The 20944-nt window shown below is 36.8% G+C and overlaps 1 protein-coding gene across 2 annotated transcripts; it reads right to left on the bottom strand.

Moving 5' to 3' along the window:
• Positions 1 to 170: 170 nt before the first annotated feature.
• LOC128221864 (uncharacterized) lies at positions 171 to 20647 on the bottom strand. Of its 2 annotated transcripts, none has more exons than XM_052930487.1 (7): positions 20590 to 20647; positions 9950 to 10071; positions 8354 to 8445; positions 7844 to 7884; positions 6295 to 6456; positions 5756 to 5872; positions 171 to 3287 (listed from the first exon to the last, which is right to left on the bottom strand). In XM_052930487.1, the coding sequence occupies exons 1-7, from the start codon at positions 20638 to 20640 to the stop codon at positions 2286 to 2288; spliced, it is 1587 nt and encodes a 528-aa protein (XP_052786447.1). In that variant the 5' UTR covers positions 20641 to 20647; the 3' UTR covers positions 171 to 2285. The 2 variants fall into 2 exon arrangements, with proteins under 2 accessions (XP_052786447.1, XP_052786448.1); XM_052930488.1 differs by lacking the exon at positions 20590 to 20647 and adding an exon at positions 16336 to 16443.
• Positions 20648 to 20944: the final 297 nt, after the last annotated feature.

Raw genomic sequence — 20944 nt, 5'->3', positions numbered from 1 at the left:
GTTAGATTAAATTCAATAAAAATTGTATTTAAGCTCGTCCAATTTAAAAAGGGATCGTCCAATCGATCCCAATTCACAGACAGGTTTTCTGCATAATGCATGCCCTTTTTAAGCATATTTTACTAAAAAATAGAACCAACACAACAACAAAAAAAAGTTAATTTCTTTTATTTCATAGCATTATTCCATCCAAAAGAGTCAGATATAAGAAAATGTTCGGTCGACCGAACAAATGAAAAAAAATAACAAGACAGAATTTAAACTATTCAAAACTATCAATTCACAAAATGTTCAGTAATGATAACAAATTGAAAATAGTCAAATTAAAATCGAAAACTTGAAATTGATACAAAATGTTCGGTCGTCCGAACAATTGGATGTGGTCAAAAAGTTTTTAAATTGAGAGTAAAATTTTTGATGTATCTAACAATTTGAAAATGGTCAAACTTAAATCGAAACTTGAAATTGATACAAAATGTTCGGTCGACCGAACAAAGTTTAGTGGTCAAAATTTATTTTTCAAATGTTTGATTGTCCAACCAAATTTCAAATCATGAAATTAAGAAGTATACAATATTCAAAAGAGAAAATGTTCGGACGTCCGAACAATTGAATGTGCTAAAATGCTTTACCATAAAAGCTAAAAACTTGACAAATAATGTCCAAAGAGAAAATGTTCGGACGTCCAAACAATTGGATGTGCTAAAATGCTTTATCATAAAAGCTAAAAACTTCACAAATAATGTCCAAGAGAAAATGTTCGGTCGTCCGAACAATTGGATGTGGTCAAAATGCTTGAAAATTGCAAATAAGGATTTCGATGTACTTCACAATTTGAAAATGGTCAAACTAAAATCAAAACTTGAAATTGATACAAAATGTTCGGTCGTCCGAACAAAGTTAAGTGGTCAAATGTAAAACCATTGAAAAACAATGTTCTAATTTTCAAAATGTTTGATTTACCTACCAAATTTCAAGCGTAAACATTATAAAGTTAACAATTTTTATAAGAGAAAATGTTCGGTCGTCCGAACAATTGGATGTGGCAAAATGCTTAACAATAAAAGCTAAAAACTAGACAAAAAATGTCCAAGAGAAAATGTTTGGTCGTCCGAACAATTGGATGTGGTCAAAATGCTTAAAAATTCAGAATAAGGATTTTGATGTATTTAACAATTTGAAATTCAAAATGGTCAAACTAAAATTAAAACTTGAAAATGAAACAAAATGTTCGGTCGACCGAACAAAGTTTAGTGGTCAAAATGTAAAGCTAATGAAAATCCATAATTATTTAATTTCAGTAGCTCTAACAAATTTGAAATCATTAAATTCAAAACAAGACAAACAATGTCCAGACAGAAAATGTCCCTAAACTATGGTCAAAATTTATACAAAAAATCAAAATTTGAATTTGAAAATTTAATGTTAGTATTACTTTCAATGTATCTTAGGCCTAAAAAAAAATTGTTTGGTTAGGATTACATCCTTTTCAAAAATAGGTAGGTTAGGTAGCCTTTTAATTTTTTTTTAATTTTTTTTTTATTAGGCTTTATATAAGAATGTCATTTTCATCATTGGAGAAAAGTGTTAAAGTTATCTCCTGTATAAGCATTTAAGGTTTTAAACTCTATATTTAAATTTTTTTTTTTTAAGTTTTTCATTATTTTTTTTCAAACTGACTATAAAAACGGTAGGGTCGGCGCCTATTCCGTAGGTAGGGTCGGGTAACCCAAACCAAATATATTTTTTTAGGCCTTATTTCACTCACTTTAACAGTCTTATAAATTCTATGAGTACAATCTTTTTTTAAATCTGGCTGGGTCATTATTTAACCTAAGTACAATAATATATATATGAAGAAATGGAGCATGATCTTTGGAATCATTAATTAAATACTCCTATTAGTTTTCATCAGAACTATGCCATGCTAAAAAATAATAGTATAAAAATGAATTAATCATTCCATAGATATATAACTTGAAGCACAAAATAATTATCATCAGAACTGAGTTAATGATAAAAATTACATGAACCTATCAACATTTATAAGTTTCACATTTCACATTACATATTATGTTTGGAATCATCAATTAAATTCATCCAATAGTTCTCATCAGAAAATTGTAATGATAAATATAAAGTTAAAAAGATAAATTAATAATTCCATAGATACTACAGAGTCTGTTGCTCAAAATGAGCATATAACTTGAAGCACAAAATAATTCTCATCAGAACTGTGTTAATGATGAAAAATACCTAACATATCAACATTAAACAGTTTCACATTACACAAACATAGCATCAAGATTTCTTGTCTCTAACATAAATAGTTTAGGGATGCACAGAGAGACAAGGGCTTTCATAGAACTGATTGGCATCAGCAGCCTTCCAATGTGCATCAGTAGAAGATTTCGTATTAAAAAAGCAATGAATTCAAGCATTTCGATAACCAAAGACTTGAGTAGAAGAACAAAAATCATCAATAGACATAGCAGCAGCGACATAAATAACATGGAAAAACACATTTCATAAAATATTTTGAGCCAAGTGTGTTTTTTCTCCTCATCTGTCAATAGAATGGTAACAAATGTAGTTATTGATCTTGTTTTTGTTGGTAATTTCCTTTTTTTGGGGTTGACAACTGGAAGACTTGGTTGGCCTTGAGTCGGTTTTCGTTTTTGTATCACTTTTACATTCAGTTGTCTTTTTTCTTTTTCCATCAGAGATGATATTTGTTCTGGCACAACTATTGGGGAAGTTTCTTGTAAATCACTCTGACGGGAGAGATTTGGAAGAATCCATTTTGGAGATGATTTGTATTTTTTCTGTTTTATGGTTTCATTAAAATTTTGCCAGTCAGCTATACTTGAGTCCTGAGAAAACATAAATTGATTGGAAGACACTAGTTTTTCATGATTTTCTATATTAATTTTATCAAACGAAGGAATTACTTCTGAAGGTTTCGAATTGGGTAAGGTATTTAAAAGATTTTGCGGCAATATTTTCCAAACATCATTATGATTGCCTTTGTAGTATCCTTTAACTGTGTCTTCAATGCGCTTGATCTTAAAATAAAGTGGATTGGTAATTTGCACAATTTTATTCAGATAAGGAGTGATCCATCCTCTAACATCAAAAAGAGATCTTATTTCCTCAGGTTTTTCAAGTACTTTCAAAAGACTTCCTACAGATTCAACATTTTTAGTCCGCAGTGAATCAGCAATTGAAGCAAATTTACTGTCGATGTCTTCATGTGTGTGTCCCACAGGTAGGAATGACAAATGCACCTGAAAAAAGAAGCCTTTATTATAAATGTTTTTAATATAAACATTTCATCCAAGAAAATATTTTCTTTGAAAAAGTGACCTATATAATTTGGAAAGATCTTTAAAAAATTCTTAAGGTTGACAGCAGATATTTTTTAATATTTCAAACTCAGAACATCTTTAATGATCTTGCACTTTGACTGTTGACCAATCAAGTCAAAGAAAATTCATTTTATCATGCAGAAAAATGTCATTTACAAGTTTTTATAGCATTGGCTATAATATTTACATGTTTAAACTAGCAACTCAAAAATGGTATCATCTAAGTACTGTATAAAAACAACATACAATTTCAGTTTAACAAGCAAATTTGTTTCATGGATATCCCCCGCCTGATTGGGCTAAGTCAAGGAATGGAAATCAATTGTTGATGGAATATATATATATATATGAGTTTGAGTTTGATTGCAACATTTTGAAATAAAAAAAAATATTGTACATAATGTAACATTTAGAATTGACCAAGAAACCTAGTTTATGACTCCATGTTACCCAGTTCCAAACTAATCTAAGATTTCATCAAGGCAAACATTCTGATCAAGTTTCATGAAGATTGGTCCAGATATATTGCAAAAATATAGTCTCTAGAGTGTCCACAAGGTTTTTTTTAAGATTTGACCCAGTGACCTCATTTTTGACCCCACATGACCTAATAGTTTCCAACTATTCCAAGATTTCATTGAGGCAAACATTCTGATTAAGTTTCGTGGACATTAGAGCAGATGTATTGCCTCTAGAGTGTTCCCAAGATTTCTGTAATATATGACCTAGTGACCTAGTTTTTGACCCAAATAACACACTTTTAAAACGCAGTCGAAATTTAACCCAAAAGAACATTCTGACTATGTTTGAACTTAATCAGACCAATCACCACCATAAAATAGATCGTATGTGACCCAGCTTCAAAAAGTCCAAGATTTCATTAAGGAAAATATTCTGATTAAGTTAAGTTTTTGACCCCATGTGACCCACTTTTTTAAGTGATCCATATTTCATCAAGGGGTACATCATGACCAATTTTGAATATAACTTGACCAATCATTACCATGATATGGTTCCGGGCTAGATTTTTAAAAGATTTGACCTAGTGACCTAATTTTTGATCATATGTGACCCAGTTTTATTTACTACCAAGAGTTCATCAAGGAAAACATTCTAAAAATTTTTAATAAATATTGGACCATGTATTTGGCCTCTAGTATGTTCCAAAGATTTTTTGACCCCATGTGACCCACTTTTAAAACAGGTCGAGATATGATCAAGGGGAACATTCTGACCAAGTTTGAACATTTTCTGATCAATGCCTACCAAGATATGGTACTGGATGAGCGGACGGACGGAATGACGGACGGACGGACAACGCCAAAACAATATCCCCCTCCCGAAATCTTCGATTCGGCAGGGGATAATAAAGCTAATGTTTCTAAAAATGACATTCAGAACCCTACTTGCCAAGGTCAACGACAATTCAACTGTTAATATTATAGATGAAATTCTATTGGCCAAGGGTCAACTGACTACTTAACTTAAGTTTTATGGTCATGAAATGTTATTGGCTAGAGTCTGTTGACTACTTAACTTTTATGGTTCTAGGTGAAATACTATTTAGTTATTGTGCATCAAATGTTTACAACACTTTAGCCTCTTCTTTCACTTAAACATACAAAATTTTCTTGGTCATATGACAATCCATTAAAAAGTTATCATGTTGACAAAGATCTCATAAAACATATTTTATGGACTTAAAAATGAAAATCAGCAATTTGATATTTTGTCAGCAGTCTTTTATAAATGGATTCCATGCTTTTTTGCATAAATTTGCATGTTCCAAGAATAAAACCAAGAGATGTTATTCAAACGTTAGTCCCCCTGAGCGCCATTTTGAAAGAACATTTATTAACCATGTTCAGATGAAGTAATATATTTGCGGATAAAAAATGTATCCTCTTAGCAGCAAGGAATAAGTAAATATGACATAAACTTTAATGATGAATATGAGTTATGACCTTGAACTTTGACTCTAGGACTTCAAAATTCATAGTGGTTATCAACTAGTCACCCGAAACCTAAATGTCAAGTAAGAGGGCCATGGTTGCAGGCATTGTGGAGTTATTACCAAGACAAACTGTTTGCCTTCGAGGTCACTTTTACCTTGACCTTTGATCTGATGACCCTTGAAATCAAAAAGGGTCATCTACTAGTCAGACCCAACCATCCAGTCAAGTTTGAGGGCCATGGGTGCAGGCATCATACGGTTATAACTTTTGTGAGAGCAGCTTTAACCTTTGGCATACTGCTGAAATTTCATGGTCATATGTCAAAAAGTTTGAGGCCAAACACATGATTTAAGAGCTAAAAGCCCCCTCACAATTGTTTTATTCAAAAAAATGATGGTTGGTTTCAAGCATTACTTAAAAGACAGCTATTACCTCATTGAAAATTCTTTCTTTCACAAGGAGCTCGCAGAACCCAAGGACATACTGGTTTTTATTTTCCCTCACACAGTTGTCTGCTTGAAGATAAAGGGTAGGTGGCAATCTATTGCTCTGGAAATAAGTTTGGATAACATACAGTATACTGAAAGATTTTCAAAGCTCTCAAATAGTCATGTAGTGTAATGCTACCCTGCCCACTATTGATGAATTTAAATGAATCAACATGGCTTGAAGGAACTTAATAATGGGTAGTTTTTTCTGTTGGTTGCAATGGCAACCAGATTTTCATGTGTCCTTTTATTTAAAGGAATCAGCAAGAGTACCATCCAAGATACATTCCTGCTATATTTGGTTGCAGGTTTAGAAAGTTGTTTGAAGGATAATATGGTAGGACAGTCACAAAAGCTCACCATTCCTTCAAACAGCACTTTTGTACTTGGGTGAGTAAAATGTAAAATGCAATTGATTTTCACAGAATCCCGATCCAATGTTCAATGACAATAAGGTGAAAAGTCAGCTAGAACTGCACTTACATTTGTTGTTACTGTTTTTTCTAAGATCCTGAGAATGACATCGATAGTCAGGTTTGGATCATGTGGAAATTGGTTAATGTCCAAAAAACTGTACATTCCACCGTGGCCATGGCAGATCGCACCAGTAATATGGGTTTTCAACAGGTCAGCTGCACTCAGGCTCTGAAAAATAGATTCATGCAAGTTTATCCATTAAAAATAATCTACTCAAACATTGTGTCTCTAAAGGTTATACAGGCAGAAACATTTAAAAAAAATCTTTGGAGAGCAAAAGTTGCATGTCCATGTTGCGAAAACTAGTCCGTATGGACGCCGTGGCTAAAACATTCAGGATAGCCAGAATTACAAATAAATCATCAGGATTTTGATTTAAAAAAATTGGGGTCAATGTTTAATTTGACAATGGTAACGGACTTTCGGGAAATCATTCAGAGCTTGTTGGCCATCTCCCATAGAAAACAACAGCACAGCTTCAAACGGATTTTTTCTTAAAAGTGTATGATACACCCTTGGGTCATTAATAAAAGTACTGTGGTGATTTCTAAAGTGTACTGGTACATTCGATTACAAATATGAATGACCAATTTAATTAAATAAACTTTTTAAGCACATATATAGGATCTTACACAAAATTGAAAAGTTGCTCAGCAAATTCCAAGTCCTACTAACCGTCAAAACGTTGGAAAAACACTTAAACAACATGACTAGCTAAAAAAATCCAAAATACTCGGAAGAACTTACTTTTTAAGCACATATATAGGAACTTACACAAAATTGAAAAGTTGCTCAGCAAATTACAAGTCCTACTAACCGTCAAAACGTTGGAAAAACACTTAAACAAATGAGTAGCTAAAAAAATCCAAAATACTCGGAAGAACTTTACGCCCTATTTATTTTTTTAATCCTATAAGTACGAACAGCCGTTTGATTAACACAATGAGCAGCATATGTTGACAGGAATTCAACCCCACCACCCCCACTTCTACACCAACATCCCAACCCCTTATAGCATAGGTTGATAGACCCCCCCCCCTACAACAACTGAAGCACTGTCACACCCCGATCCCCCAACCCTACTACTGGCAAAACAACAGGGCTGCCAAATTCTTGCATCTATAACAGAATGTTTTGTTTTTCTGTCAACTGTTGAGCTTTAGAGATCTAGATCCGGCTACAGAAATCCAAGTATGTTGCCCAAATGGCTTCAAGGGTTAAAAGGCATACTGATGTTCACTAATAATTAATGATGCCTTCAACAACATTGGTATACAGTCAGCTTGAATGCATTCATTTCAAATTCTCTTAATATTATTAAGTTCCTCCTAAAAAGATTTAACAAATTATGGTCTAAGGACCCAATAGTTAAAAAAATAAAGATGAATCCCTGAGAAAGACAGACATACAGGGATATAAATTTATATGATAAGTTGCAATCAGGCACAAGAATGTTTTACAGAGTCCTTAAATGTGTTTTGATAAGATGTTTAAAATTTATTTAACAAAGAAATATATTCAAGGATCATTCTAATCAGACTGATTAGATACCAACCTTTGGCAACCGGCCTGTGAAATGTGGCAAATTGGTCTTGGCTGAAAAACAAAACACGGAAACATTAGCATTGATTTCTTGATAAATATAAAAGACTGGCACAAAGCACAAAATGTTATATTTGCAACATATTTAAATGTGTTCAAATTAAAAAAAGGACTTGATGATGATAAGGTGTCATCTACTGGTCAGGCCAAGCCTCCATGTCAAGTTTAATGATCATGTGTCCAGCCATCATTGAGATATCACTGGGGGAAGCTTTGTTAATTTTTTCGCATTTAAGGTCAATGTTACTTTTTTAAACTACTACTTTATACATATTAAAACTCTATAGACTAACTATAAAAACAGTATGGTCAGCTCCTATATTTTAGGATTGGGTCACCTGAACCAAATCCATTTTTTAGGCCAAAGCACAAAAAAGATTATATTTTAAATTACAATTTTCTACAAGTATACAGTATCAAAGTACCTACATAATTAAGTGTAAAATTTATGTGAAGAACTTACATTGATCCATTCCGTCAATGATTATGGACATGTACTTGGTTGGCTCTTTCCTGCTTGCTTCTCTTTTTTTGTAGTAGAAGGACCGTTCTAACCTAAAATCATAATCGTTTTATGTATTCTTTCTAAGCTACAGACTCATTTTTGTTAATAATATACTCTCGTGCTACAGTAATACAGCTGGTTATCCAACTTGTCCATGATATTAACAAGTTTACACATTCTGACCAAAGTTGGTGATGATTTGACTAATACTGCACTGGTAAAATGTTTTTTTTGGCTTGCTCAAATTCTAAATTTTATATAGCAGGCTTGTTCAAAGCTGCCTAGCCTAAGTATGAGAATTTGTGCTTGTTCATCCAAAAGTTTAATTTCGATGACTGATGCTTTAAACGTTTTTGAGCACACTAGACCAATACAGAGAATAAATCTTGGGAGTGATGTCAGGGTTAGACCATAACATTTTTCACAAACAGGGGGGTACATGTATTCTGCAAGGGTTGAAGTGAGGTTTTGGAGCTTGGTATGCAAGATGGTGGCGAAACCATGATGAGGAGTTTTAAATACAAAATCTGCTGCCAATTAAAAATTATGACTTTCAGACCCATAGAGAGAATGGAATGAATATATATTAATATTTTTAATTTATTCCAATTTTCAAATAGTCATACTTATTTGCAATTGAACAAAACTACAAACGAATCCATTTTGTAAAATTTCATCAACATGTTCGTTTCAGCATTCATCAAAAAGTAAATATACCATCATTATAATAAATAAATACTTGGTCATTTCACCCAGTTGTCTACTTTCAGTTTCACTTCTCAGTTCTGTCATTTTCCAATATTTGCAATGAAGGTCAATGTCATGTATGTCGGTGAGGCATGACAAAGAACAGCATTGTCTATTAGTTATTTTAATCCCCATCTGCACCGAATAATTTATTGTCAACTTTAAATTATTAATCCTTTCGTTGATAATTATGCATGTTTTTAACCCAATGTTTTAACCTCTTAATTTGTTACATGCTCTCTGATTGGATAAAAAAATATAGTTCAACCAATGAAAATCCCCCTTTCACCATGACGCGGTATTAATCATTGTATGTCTCTGTGAATAGAAGCTTGCATGTAGGGGATGTAACTGTTTTGTTTATATTTCATCGTCTTTTTTTCTTATTTTCTTTTGAAGTTTTTGAACTTCAGATTATGAATTTTATTCGGAAATTGGGAAAAAAAGATACTTTTTGCCATTGGGAACATGACCGAATACCGGCTATAAATTTTGCCAAATAAAAACCTGAGCGTAATAAAGATTTTATGCTCAATTAACTAATGTGATATTTACTTTTTCTAGTAGTCCGACTGACTACAGACTACCAAAAAACTGGTAGTCTCGAACTACCGGTTCCCGTTAGTGTCAAACCCTGGACTATAACAATATATGGCTAGTTATCACATTTGTCCAAGTTATTGTGCTGATACACATTTTGATCAATTTTGGGAATCATTGGATAAAGGATTCTATAAAATGAACGCTGCTACCCATATACCCCATTCTGAGTTTTTTTTAAAAAACACATCAAAAATAAGGTCTTACATTTGTCTTTCATGATGTTCAAGCTTTAGTTTGCGGAAGTGGGCTCTTGTATCGGGGTTCAGGATTTTGGTCATATGTCTTTCGAGTGATGTACAGATTGTACATTTGGAGAAGCTGTTAAACTGAAAAATGAATAAACAAATATAGTAGAAAATGCTTCAATCAACAACCACAACATTAAAATTTAAATCTAAAAGTCTATAACTGACGCCCTAGACTTTCCGGAGAAAAACAAAAGGCACAATTACATCTAGTGATGAGAATCGGTTCCAGCTTTACTATCGATGATCGGTTCCACTCAAGTAACCGATTACAGATAGAACAATCGGTTGGACCATTTCTGACTATACCTTAAATGTAGTAGTATTTGTAGTTTTTTGTACAATAAGTTAATAACTAATAACCATTTTAAACTAAGCTTATGTTATACATGTAAATGTACCATGTTAGTTTGAAGAAGTTGTTTTTTCTTTTATTACTATCAGTCATTAAAATTAGACTTTTGGATAAACAAGCCCGAATTCTTTTTCTATTGCTTGGCATCTAATTTTTTAACAAGCCCTGCTATATAAAAATCAGAATTTGAGCAAGCCTGGACGACAAATTACCATTGCAGGGCTTGCGGGCTTGTGCTAATTTCGACCACTGTACTATGAACCAAATAAATACTTAAATGAAAATCAACACCTTCCTCTGTTTATCTTTAATCTGATCTAAACCAAAGGATGAAATCCTTTTCCATCACGACATAAACATGTATACTACGTTCAACAGCACATTAATGAATACAAAACTGAACTAATTTTCCCCTCCCCCTTGTTGAAAAGTCCTATACATGTAGCATAATAGTGGAGTGTGGAAAAGGATGACTGCTACCTGTAATTAATAGACAAGTAAGAGTTATTAGTTATCTCCTCCCCCAGGGACAAGTTTTTAAGGGTACGCCGAAAACTTAAAAGTAAACAAAAAACATCCAACACAAATGAATCATCAATACAAGAAACTAATTAGTCCTAAAGCGCAGTGGTCAAATTAAAAAGCCTCTAGGAGAAAGTCTTTGCCTTTGACATTGTCAACACTAAGCAGTCTTTGTAACACTAAATTAATGTAATATACAGCACAACTCATGTGGATATCATTCATTATTGTCACGGCGGCAAGGTCTCCGGGATGTCAGCAGCTCCTTAGTCCCTGCTTTATTGTAAGGTTGAAGACGGGCAAGGGCACGTGGTACACTGGTCATAGGCCTATCTGGACTAGAGTTTCGGTGGTCCGACTGGTCAAAGCTCAGACGCTTTGGCTCTAAAGTTGATTGGGTAGTCTGCCTTGGAGTAGAAGCCCTGGTTGGCCTACCTGGTATGCTTTCCGAAGGAGACGCCTTGGTGGGTGTTTCGCTTGAGCTAAGCGGGGTTTGAGAACCTCCTGGTGGTAGTGATGGAGTCAGAGGCATGGAAACCTGTGGTGTTACCCTGGATGGAGGAGGGCAATTGGAAACTTCTTGTTGTGGTCGTTCCACAGCGGGTGTCACCGACAAACCTGGCAAGGGAGTGCCGTGGAAAGGGGTGAACTTTCGAAGGTGTTGTCGGTTCCGGATAGTTACTCGGCCTGTACCATCCACACGGATAACATACTGGTGGTACTGCCTTACCTCTACAACAGTCCCAGTGCGCTCCCACCTCCTTGGATGGTTGCCGACCAAGTTTTGCAGATAAACATGATCTCCCACCTGCAATGGAGGCAATCTGTGCGTGTGTTCATTCCAACGCTCATGATCCCTTGAATGTCTTCGGGCAAGGGCCATCTCTCGATGCGACATCAACTCAGTCCAAGTCTCATGAGGAGAGTATCGACCCATTAGGATTGGGATAGCATCACGGATGGGTCGTCCAAACAGTATTAATGCTGGGGACGATTTTGTCTCGGGGTCAACAGAATTTCTGTACATCAGTAAGGCTCTCTGGAACTTATCTACATCAAGGGATCCTGTTGCAGTAACATTGTCCATGAGCATGCGTTTAACTGTTTTAACAGCTAACTCCGCCCTGCAATTAGCATGTGGGTTTGCAACGGACGTAATCCTGTGTCGAACTCCCCAGGCCTTTAAGAACTCCTGTGTCTTTCCAGCTGTGAACTGTGGTCCCCCATCAGAAGTTAACTCTTCAGGTATCCCAAATGTCACAAATGTCTCCCGCAGTCGCTTGATAAGGCCCTCCGCACCTGATTCTGACCTGTGTACCATAGGCCAGTTTGAGTATCTATCGACTATCACCACATAATCCTTGCTGTTATAAGTGAAATAGTCACTGCAGATCATCTGAAATGGGTAGTCTGGAGGTGTTATGTCTGAAGGAGGCTGCATCGGGTTGGACTTGGCCATCTTATGGCAGTGTACGCACTGTTCCCTCACCCTGGCAATATCAATTGAAATGTCTGGCCAATACACAGAGTCCATGGCCCTTGCACGCATTGCGCTGACTCCTTGGTGGGCTGCATGGAGTGCATTAAGTACCGGCTTGCGGAGTACAGGGGGAATAACTATTCTTTGGCCCATGAGAACCACACCGTCCACAACACATAGGCCTGCAGCAAAGCGATGAAAAGGGCGCAAGGGCACTGGTAGCTCCCTGCAGTCCTCTGGAAACCCAGCCTCCAGGATGTTGACAAGGTCAACAAACGTCGGGTCTGATGCTGTGGCCTCTCGTACCATGTCCCAAGTTACAACAGTGATGATCGCATTAAGTGCACTGCTTGCAGCGGCAACTGTATCACTGTCATTTGCCATATCATTATCCTCGGCGTGCTGGTATAAGCGTGTCAAGGTGTCACGGTAGAACTCTGTTGTATTACTGAGAGTATCAGTTTCCGGTGCTTCGCCTGGTAACAGAAGACGATCTGGCTGACCAGCAGGGTGTCTTGAAGCTGCATCTGGACCTAGGTTCCTTTTGCCAGGTACATGAACGATTGAGAATCTATATCCTAGGGTCTTCTCTTTGAGGTTTAGAAGTCTCCTGTTGTCAATGTCGGTGAGCGACCTGTCATTCAGGATCTGGAGAAGGGGTTTGTGATCCGTGGCTACGATGAGGTCTTTGCATCCAAGAATATAATACCGTGTTTGGTGGAGTGCATACACTACAGCCAAGGCCTCACCTTCAATGGGAGCATACCTGCTTTCAGCAGGATGTGTGAACCTACTGCCAACTAGACACAGTTTCCAGCCATCCGGACAGCAGGCAGGAGTCTTGCTTTCACAGTGGCAGTACTTCTGCATCAAGAAGAATCCAATTCCATCTACAGACCAGTCTGTGGCCAGGCATGTCAGGCGAGTGGGATCAAATAGGCGCACACCTTCTTTCATCTCCTGGATGATGACCTCTTTGGAATGGTGAAACAGTTCATCTAGTTCATCCGTCCATTGAAATATTGCAGATGGCTTCAAAAGAGCACGAAATGGCTTCATTTGTCTTGTCATGGCAAAAGCATATGCCCCCTGATTGATTAGTCCAAACCAAGCTCTCGCACCAGTAATGTCAGATGGTGTAGGAAAGTGTCTTATTGCATCCAGAAACTTTGTACTTGGTCGTATGTTCGTTGGTGTGATGGTAAGACCTGCGAAATCAACAGTGTCCTGGGCAAATTGGAACTTCTTCGGATTCAGGGTGAAACCATTTCGAGCACACAGGTCAAACCATTCACAAGCCTGGAAGAAAGCTGCTTCAATGGAATTTTCCCACATACATGTATCATCTACACATTTGACCTTGTTTTTGAAGTCTGCAATAATGGCGTCAAAGCGTTGATTATAAGCATCTCCACTGGCCATGAATCCCTGTGGAGCCACCTTGTACCTGTAGCGCCCCCATGGTGTAATGAACGTCGTGAAATGTCGGTCCTCTTCACGGATTGGCACAGAGTGGTACCCATTCCAAGCATCTGTCACTGTTTTTTTCATGCCCTGTGGAACTCGATCGGCCAGATGGAAGGGGCTTGGTACATGATGGGTTTGGCGGACAGAATGGCGGTTTTGAGGTTGCAAGTCAACTGTACGTCTGGGGGTACCATCAGCCTTACCCGTTACCACCATCCTGGAACACCATGTTGTCGGGGTATTCGAATCGACCCTCTCAAGCACACCGATGCGAACATCCCTCTCTAGATCAGCATAGACTTTATCCTGCCAGTGGATTGGGACAAGTGCTGGTTTGTGGACTGCCACTGGTGGGGCACTTGGGTCAACATGCAGTTGGAGGGGCTCACACTTCATTAGTGGCAGTGGTTGATGTTCGCACACATTAAAAGTCGTAGCACTGTAGTAGTCGAGAAGCCACTCTTTCAGGGCTTCCACATTGTCCTCTGTTGCACTCAAACCATTGGGTAAAGTCGTGGGCATAGGTGGCGGTCCTGTCGACGTCTTGGGCAGGAGCAGGTAATATTCTCACAACTATCCATGGAGGCATTGATGTCAGGGGATGTTTCTGCCGTTGCTTGTGGGAAGTCAGTGTGAATTATCCCCAGAGAGACGAGTGCTTCCCTGCAGAGGAAAGCTTTTTCCATGGCATCTGAGACATAACAGAGCAAACGTGTTGACCTTGCAGACCCATCAACCGTACAAGTGGCAATGTCAACAACAATGGCTCCCATAACTCCAAGATCCTCTCTAATAGCCCCACGCATCACAAGTTTGACAGGAAGGAGGTCGTGTTCCTTTATTCCTAGATTTTTAGCGGACTGTAAGGGTATAATTGTACTTTGACAACCTGTGTCGGCCACCATGGACATTGTGATTGATTTGAGTTCTGAGGCATCTCGCATAGGGTGTCCAAACAATGCATGTTCTTCTGGCAGTGGTGTCATATTCACTAATATCATAGGGTGGGGTTTGGAAGGTCTAGCCACCCACTGACCATCGTATATATAATGTTCGAGAGGTGTTCCACCCTCTTGACATCTGGATCCTATAGCCTGGCTAGTCCTAATAGCTGATCTGCCCTGCTCCGATGTAGAACACAACTGGTCGAAGACGTAACTAGCTTTATCATAGTCAGAATCCTTTGTTGAACCTCTAGTGACATGTGAATTGGGAGGGTTCCTAAGACTCGTACCCTGGCGACAGGCTCTTGATGAAGAGTCACGGTGACCCCACAAACCGCAAGTAGTGCACTTACTACAACATTTGGTATAGTGTCCTTTTGTTGCACATTTACCACAGGTGAATGTCCAGGCCTCACAGTTTCTAGACCTCGTCTTTCGGTCATTCCTCTGACCATGAGCAGGGCCTCCACATGCCCAGCATTTTGCTCCAGGAACTGGGGCAGGTTTTTGGCTTGAACGAGCAGCATACATGGCACCAGCTGAGTCGCCCACTGCACTTTTCGTCACTTTGCCCTGTTCTTTCTGGGCAATAAAAGACACAGTTTCCTCCAGTGTTCTGTCTGTCTTAGGATCACCAAGCAAATCAGACATAATCTCTGGGTCAGCAATGCCCCTAACCAGGTTGTCCTTGATGATCTCATCACTAAAATCAAAAACATGTGCACAGCCCGGTTCCCTGCAGGTGGCCTTATACTGGCAGAGTGAAGCTTGGCCTCGGAGACTGGCCAAAAATGTCCGAATACCTGTCCCAGGAGATTGGGTCATCCTGTTAAGTTTAATGCGGTGGACCAGGGTGCTCTCGTCTTTGACAGCTAGTCTCTTGATTGCACCCAGAAGATCTGCTTCTGCCATGTTCGCAACGTCCCCCTGAATATCACGCATAATGTCTGTGCGTAGATCTGAATTGCAACAGTAGAACAGGGCAGTGGCCAGGACGTTGTCAGCGATAGACATTCCCACCTTGTACATGTCCCACTGTCTGGTGAATGCTGACCATTGGTCTGGATCACATCCGGCAGTAATGGACGGTGGGTCCAACTTCAGCTTTTGTGGTGCTGGGCGGGCCAGTGCCGTGTGGACAGTTCTGTCGTGAATCTGGAGCGCGGCAGTTAGAGCAGCCGCAAATTCTGCACCCAGGTCCTGTGACTTCCATTCGCATCCATCTATCGGGCACTGCAACACCGGCATGTTGTGGAACTGTAGGGTTTCAGGATAATCAGGTTGTAGCAGTCATAAATGAAAATCAACACCTTCCTCTGTTTATCTTTAATCTGATCTAAACCAAAGGATGACTGCTACCTGTAATTAATAGACAAGTAAGAGTTATTAGTTAATACTGTAATAATCAAACTGCTTCACTCGACAGTCTGAGTTTTATGTTTCATCAAAGTCTTAGTCTCGGAATGTAGACTGTCATATAGTACAACTGTCATGCCTTCATTACCCAAGTGGTTTGTTGACAAAACCAAATGCAAACATATGCATTAAATCAATTACTAGTTTTATTTATGAATGACTTTTTTAGGTGGGCCTGGCTTTTTTTGTTAAAGCCGAAGTGAGTCCATACTCTCGATCTGGCTTTGCCCTCAGGATAGGGAAATATTTCGTCGAGATTTGGCGCTTGGTCAGCCATATTGTTTAACGATAAGAAATGAACAACTCCAAATGTATAAATGAAGCAAAAGAAAATAGGCGCTAATAAACGGAAAGTAAAGGATGAATCTCTAACGCAGTGATGTCCCCTGGTGAGTCCCACACAACTCTGGTTGAACCGATGATCGGTTATGACCATTTACAATCGACTGATGCCGACTTCTGGGGCAACCAATCGATTTTTGCTTATAATCGATCATCAGAACATCACTAATTACATCCATTTTATTTCCTTAATTATATATGTAATGATTAAATTGAATTTTTAAACTTGCATTGGTTATAATTAAAAAAAACTATTAAGTTGTTTTAAGTGTTCAAGTTGGTTTTGTTTTTACTGCTTTTTGGGGTTATTTAATTTTCACTTGTAGGCCTACAAGTCTATGCTTTATGTTACTCAGTTCACTATAAATCTAGTATTTTATGGTTAAAATTGATCATAAAGAGTTATATTCATAATTTACCATGTAAGTGAAATGTTATTTTGCACTAAACAAGCATTTAATGCATTAAAACAAGTTGTTTACCTTTCCAATAAAACGAATGTTGGCGGACACAGACAACAATTATGCGAAGGGGAACAACTCGATACAATCGTAATAACTCGGCCTCCTCCAACAAAGCTTTGAGATAGACCTCGTTATACAATCGTAACAACTCGGCCATGGCCGAAATGTTCATGCCCTTCATGTATATATCGTTATGTTTTGACAGAATGAAATGAAGAAAAGCTGTCAAACTCAAAATTATAAGTTGGATATTTATTTTTTGTGTACGGAACTAAAATAAATTAACATTATCTGGTAATATTTCTTGTTTTTATGATATTTTATAGACGCTATATGCTTTAACCCGGAATCCTGATCGGAACAACTACCAACTTTTGATACTAAACAATTTGTACGTGAAGGATTTGCCATATCAAAAATCTAAAAAAAAATCTGTCAACGTACAATTATTTGGACTTGGGCTAAGCAAACAAAGTGACCCACGAAAGTCTGCATGCACAGGCGCAAGTCACATAATAAAAAATCGGCCTATATATATGTATTATAGTATATAGCCCATATATAACATTAAAAAAGTTTGTGTCAAGTACCTGTGTCTGCTAGTCCAAATAATTGCCAAAAAAGGTTTCAAAAACAGAATGCATCGAGCCGGGTTCCCCGGTATTTTCAGGTACGACTGGACTACTACACCATAGACAGAGTAACAATTTGTATTTTTGGAGTGTTTGTAAGTTTTTAAGCATTTCAATCATCGGCACAACACAAAAAAAACAAGAAGAGTCTTAAAGAAGGGGGGTGGGGTCCTTAACTATTAACTTATAAGTAAACCCAAATACTTCTTAGATTAGGGATCCTGATTCCGAGTGTAGGATGATATCCCCCCGGATGATTGCCCCCCCCCCAGACATTAGCCCCTAGGACCATATCCCCCCCCCGGATGATAGCCCTCCCAGATAATAGCCCCCCCCCAGACAATAGCCCCCCTGCATATATATAAATGACTTTACATATAAAACATCTTCAAAAGAAATAAAACATATAGTGTCATTATCGCATTAAGGATTATCACCCTATTAAATAATTAAAGGTCAATGCAAATGATAATTAAAGGTGAGAACTTACTGATCAAAGATTATTAAATAAGTGCTTAGTCAACAAATAACAGAGAAAACTTTTAAAATAATAAATGTTTCATTGTAAAATCACATGCTTTTTCTGTTTATTTTTCACTATTCATGATTTTTTTTTATTGATTTATGCCTTTGGGTTGTTTCATTTTATAATAAAAATCATTGTTTTGGAAATTTGCTTAAATAAACTGGTTATAATATGCATTTTAATATTGGGGGGATATCGTCCGTTTTTTCACTAAGACGGGGGGGGGGGCTATCTTCCGGGAGGGCTATGGTCCTAGGGGCTAATGTCTGGGGGGGGGCAATCATCCGGGGGAGATATTATCCGTACCTCCCTGATTCCATACGTCATACTTTCAAGTCACTGATGAAAACTGTAAGCACTCTCTTGCAATCACACAGTGGAGTTAGGAATTTGAAATATGGTACCTTAAATTAGGAACATTTTTATATAACTTTATTAAAATTCAGGCCAGCGGATTCTTGGAAGATTTCCTTATTGTGAAATTTAAAAGTACAACATGAAGTAAAAAAAATTGGCATGGACAAATCTAAGACCCTTTCACAAGGGTAGTTTTGGTCTTGGAATAAGCCAATTTTTGCGAAAATCCATTGAATCCAGTTGTATAATACTGCTGACAAAAAATTAGAACGCAGATTTTTATATTCAAGTTAAAAAAATCATGTTTTACGCATATTTCTTAAAACCATTAGTAACGGTTTAAGCCATAAAACATTACTTTTGGTACGGAAATATGAAAATCTACGATCTGATTTTTTGTCAGCAATCTTATGTTATTGGAATTTTGTAGATATTTACGCAAAACTTTGCTCATTCAAAGACAAAAAATAAAAAAGTTGTAAAAATGTAAATCTGTGAGAGTGCAGCTTAAAGTTACAAAAGCTCAGTTTCAGATTTCATTAATTTAATCTATAATGCATCATGTACAACAGTGTCAAAACCCATTTCATAGTCAATGAATGCCCACAATACATTTCTTGTGATAGTGAGTTTTTGAATAATAGAGTTAATGAATTTTAAATAATTATAAATATCATAGTTATACACATATATATGAAGTAGTTAGCATCAAAGATTGAAAACTTGAATAAACAAATAGAATTAACAATGCAACTAGTAAGTATTTAAAGTGTAAGATGAAAACTTTTAGCATGGTGCATTTGTTGTTGTTGTTGTTGAGTCTATGAAGGCCTGCCCTTGCATGGTGCAATATACTACACTGCATATCATACAGATCTTCACATTTAGTTAAAGCCAATCAGTCAATAGCCCGAGTGATAGGGGTGGAGCCAATTTATGAGCAACTCAGTTAGGTGGAGCTTTAAATCAACGTGCTTTGACATACTTGATTTTTTCTAATATTGTTTGCTTGTGATTTAAATATTAGAAAGCGTCATAAAATAAAAACAACAAAAATGATATCAAACAATAACTAGTAATACTTGTTCCCATATATAATCCTTTGCCATACTTTTAATAATTTTATACTTAAAAAAGACTCAATAATTGAGTATTATTATAATTAGAATCAGCCAAGTGATGGCCATTATTCAAGCCAAATTGTGTTAGACAATTAATCAATATGACCAACAAAGTATAAAAACATTTTCAACTGAATGAAATCAGCTATTTTCAAAGTATTGCATTTATTAAATATCCATGTGAATCCAGTTCAAGGATGTCCCATTAAAATTTAATGAACTGTTTATTTTGTGACATAATAAAGACTATATATAAGGCAATATTGAAAATTCTATGAATAATATAATGTTGTTCTAGCACGAACCAAATATCAATTGAAAAGAAAGAAACAGTCACATTTAGTAAATTTAGTAAATTGTATGGGACAGTTATTCTGATTGACATGCCTATTGTCTACATGAATGTCAACTACTAATTGGTTATAGCAATAAAACTGTCATCATGATGACTTCCTGGAGTTTAATCCCTGCTTAATCCCCTTGATCTAAACTTCATTTTTTAGTAAATAGCTATGGCTGTTTATGACATTTTTATTTGCAAATTTTATATTTGGATGCATTGCTCTCCCAATTTCATCAAATTAAAAAAAATCAGAGTGAATACATCAAAATATTTGTTTAACTTTTCAACTTTGACATCATAATTCTTTAATACTGAAATATAAATTTATGATGTGATTTTTTACCTCTCAGTAGTGCCAGGGCCATTTAACATTTGGCATTTTCCAAAAGAGACGAAAATACTTATGACCTGAAAGTTGTCCACCAAGGCGGTGCCTGAGAATCATTGATAACGTTCAACTCATCAGAGTAAAAATATCAAATACCTTAAACCTCAGTAATGAGATGAATAAATATTTTTGGTCTAGACAGTAAAATATATTGTAGGCTTGGTTCAATTTAACCTATTTGAAATAAACACACGTACTTTGTGTGCATTTTTGAAATGAATCATATTTTATATCAAACTTACTGGTAACAAGCTGGCCAACAGGCGCAGATTTGGGTAATCGGGCATATACATGCTCTGGGTCTACTCCATCGCTGCAATTCATCAGTACTTCACTTGAACTTGAAGATGACAGGCCAACAAGATCACCTGAGGAAGAACTGTCAGATAGTCCAACTTCATCCTCAGTGGAGGTACATGACAACCCAACCTCGTCATCCCAGTACTCAGCTTCACTCTCCTGCGCCTAAATCAAGCGCAGTAAAAATAGAGTTAAAATCAATCTTGAACTTGAAGCAATAATATTGTGCAGTAATTATACAATTATTGACATACTGGTATGGTTAACTTATTATGAACTTAAATGTTAAAACAATTG

Source organism: Mya arenaria, chromosome 16, assembly GCF_026914265.1.
Source record: "Mya arenaria isolate MELC-2E11 chromosome 16, ASM2691426v1".
In the NCBI taxonomy this organism is placed as follows: Eukaryota; Metazoa; Mollusca; class Bivalvia; order Myida; family Myidae; genus Mya; species Mya arenaria.
The sequence above is the reverse complement of the archived record's forward strand: the minus strand, read 5'-3'. Positions and strand labels throughout refer to the sequence as shown.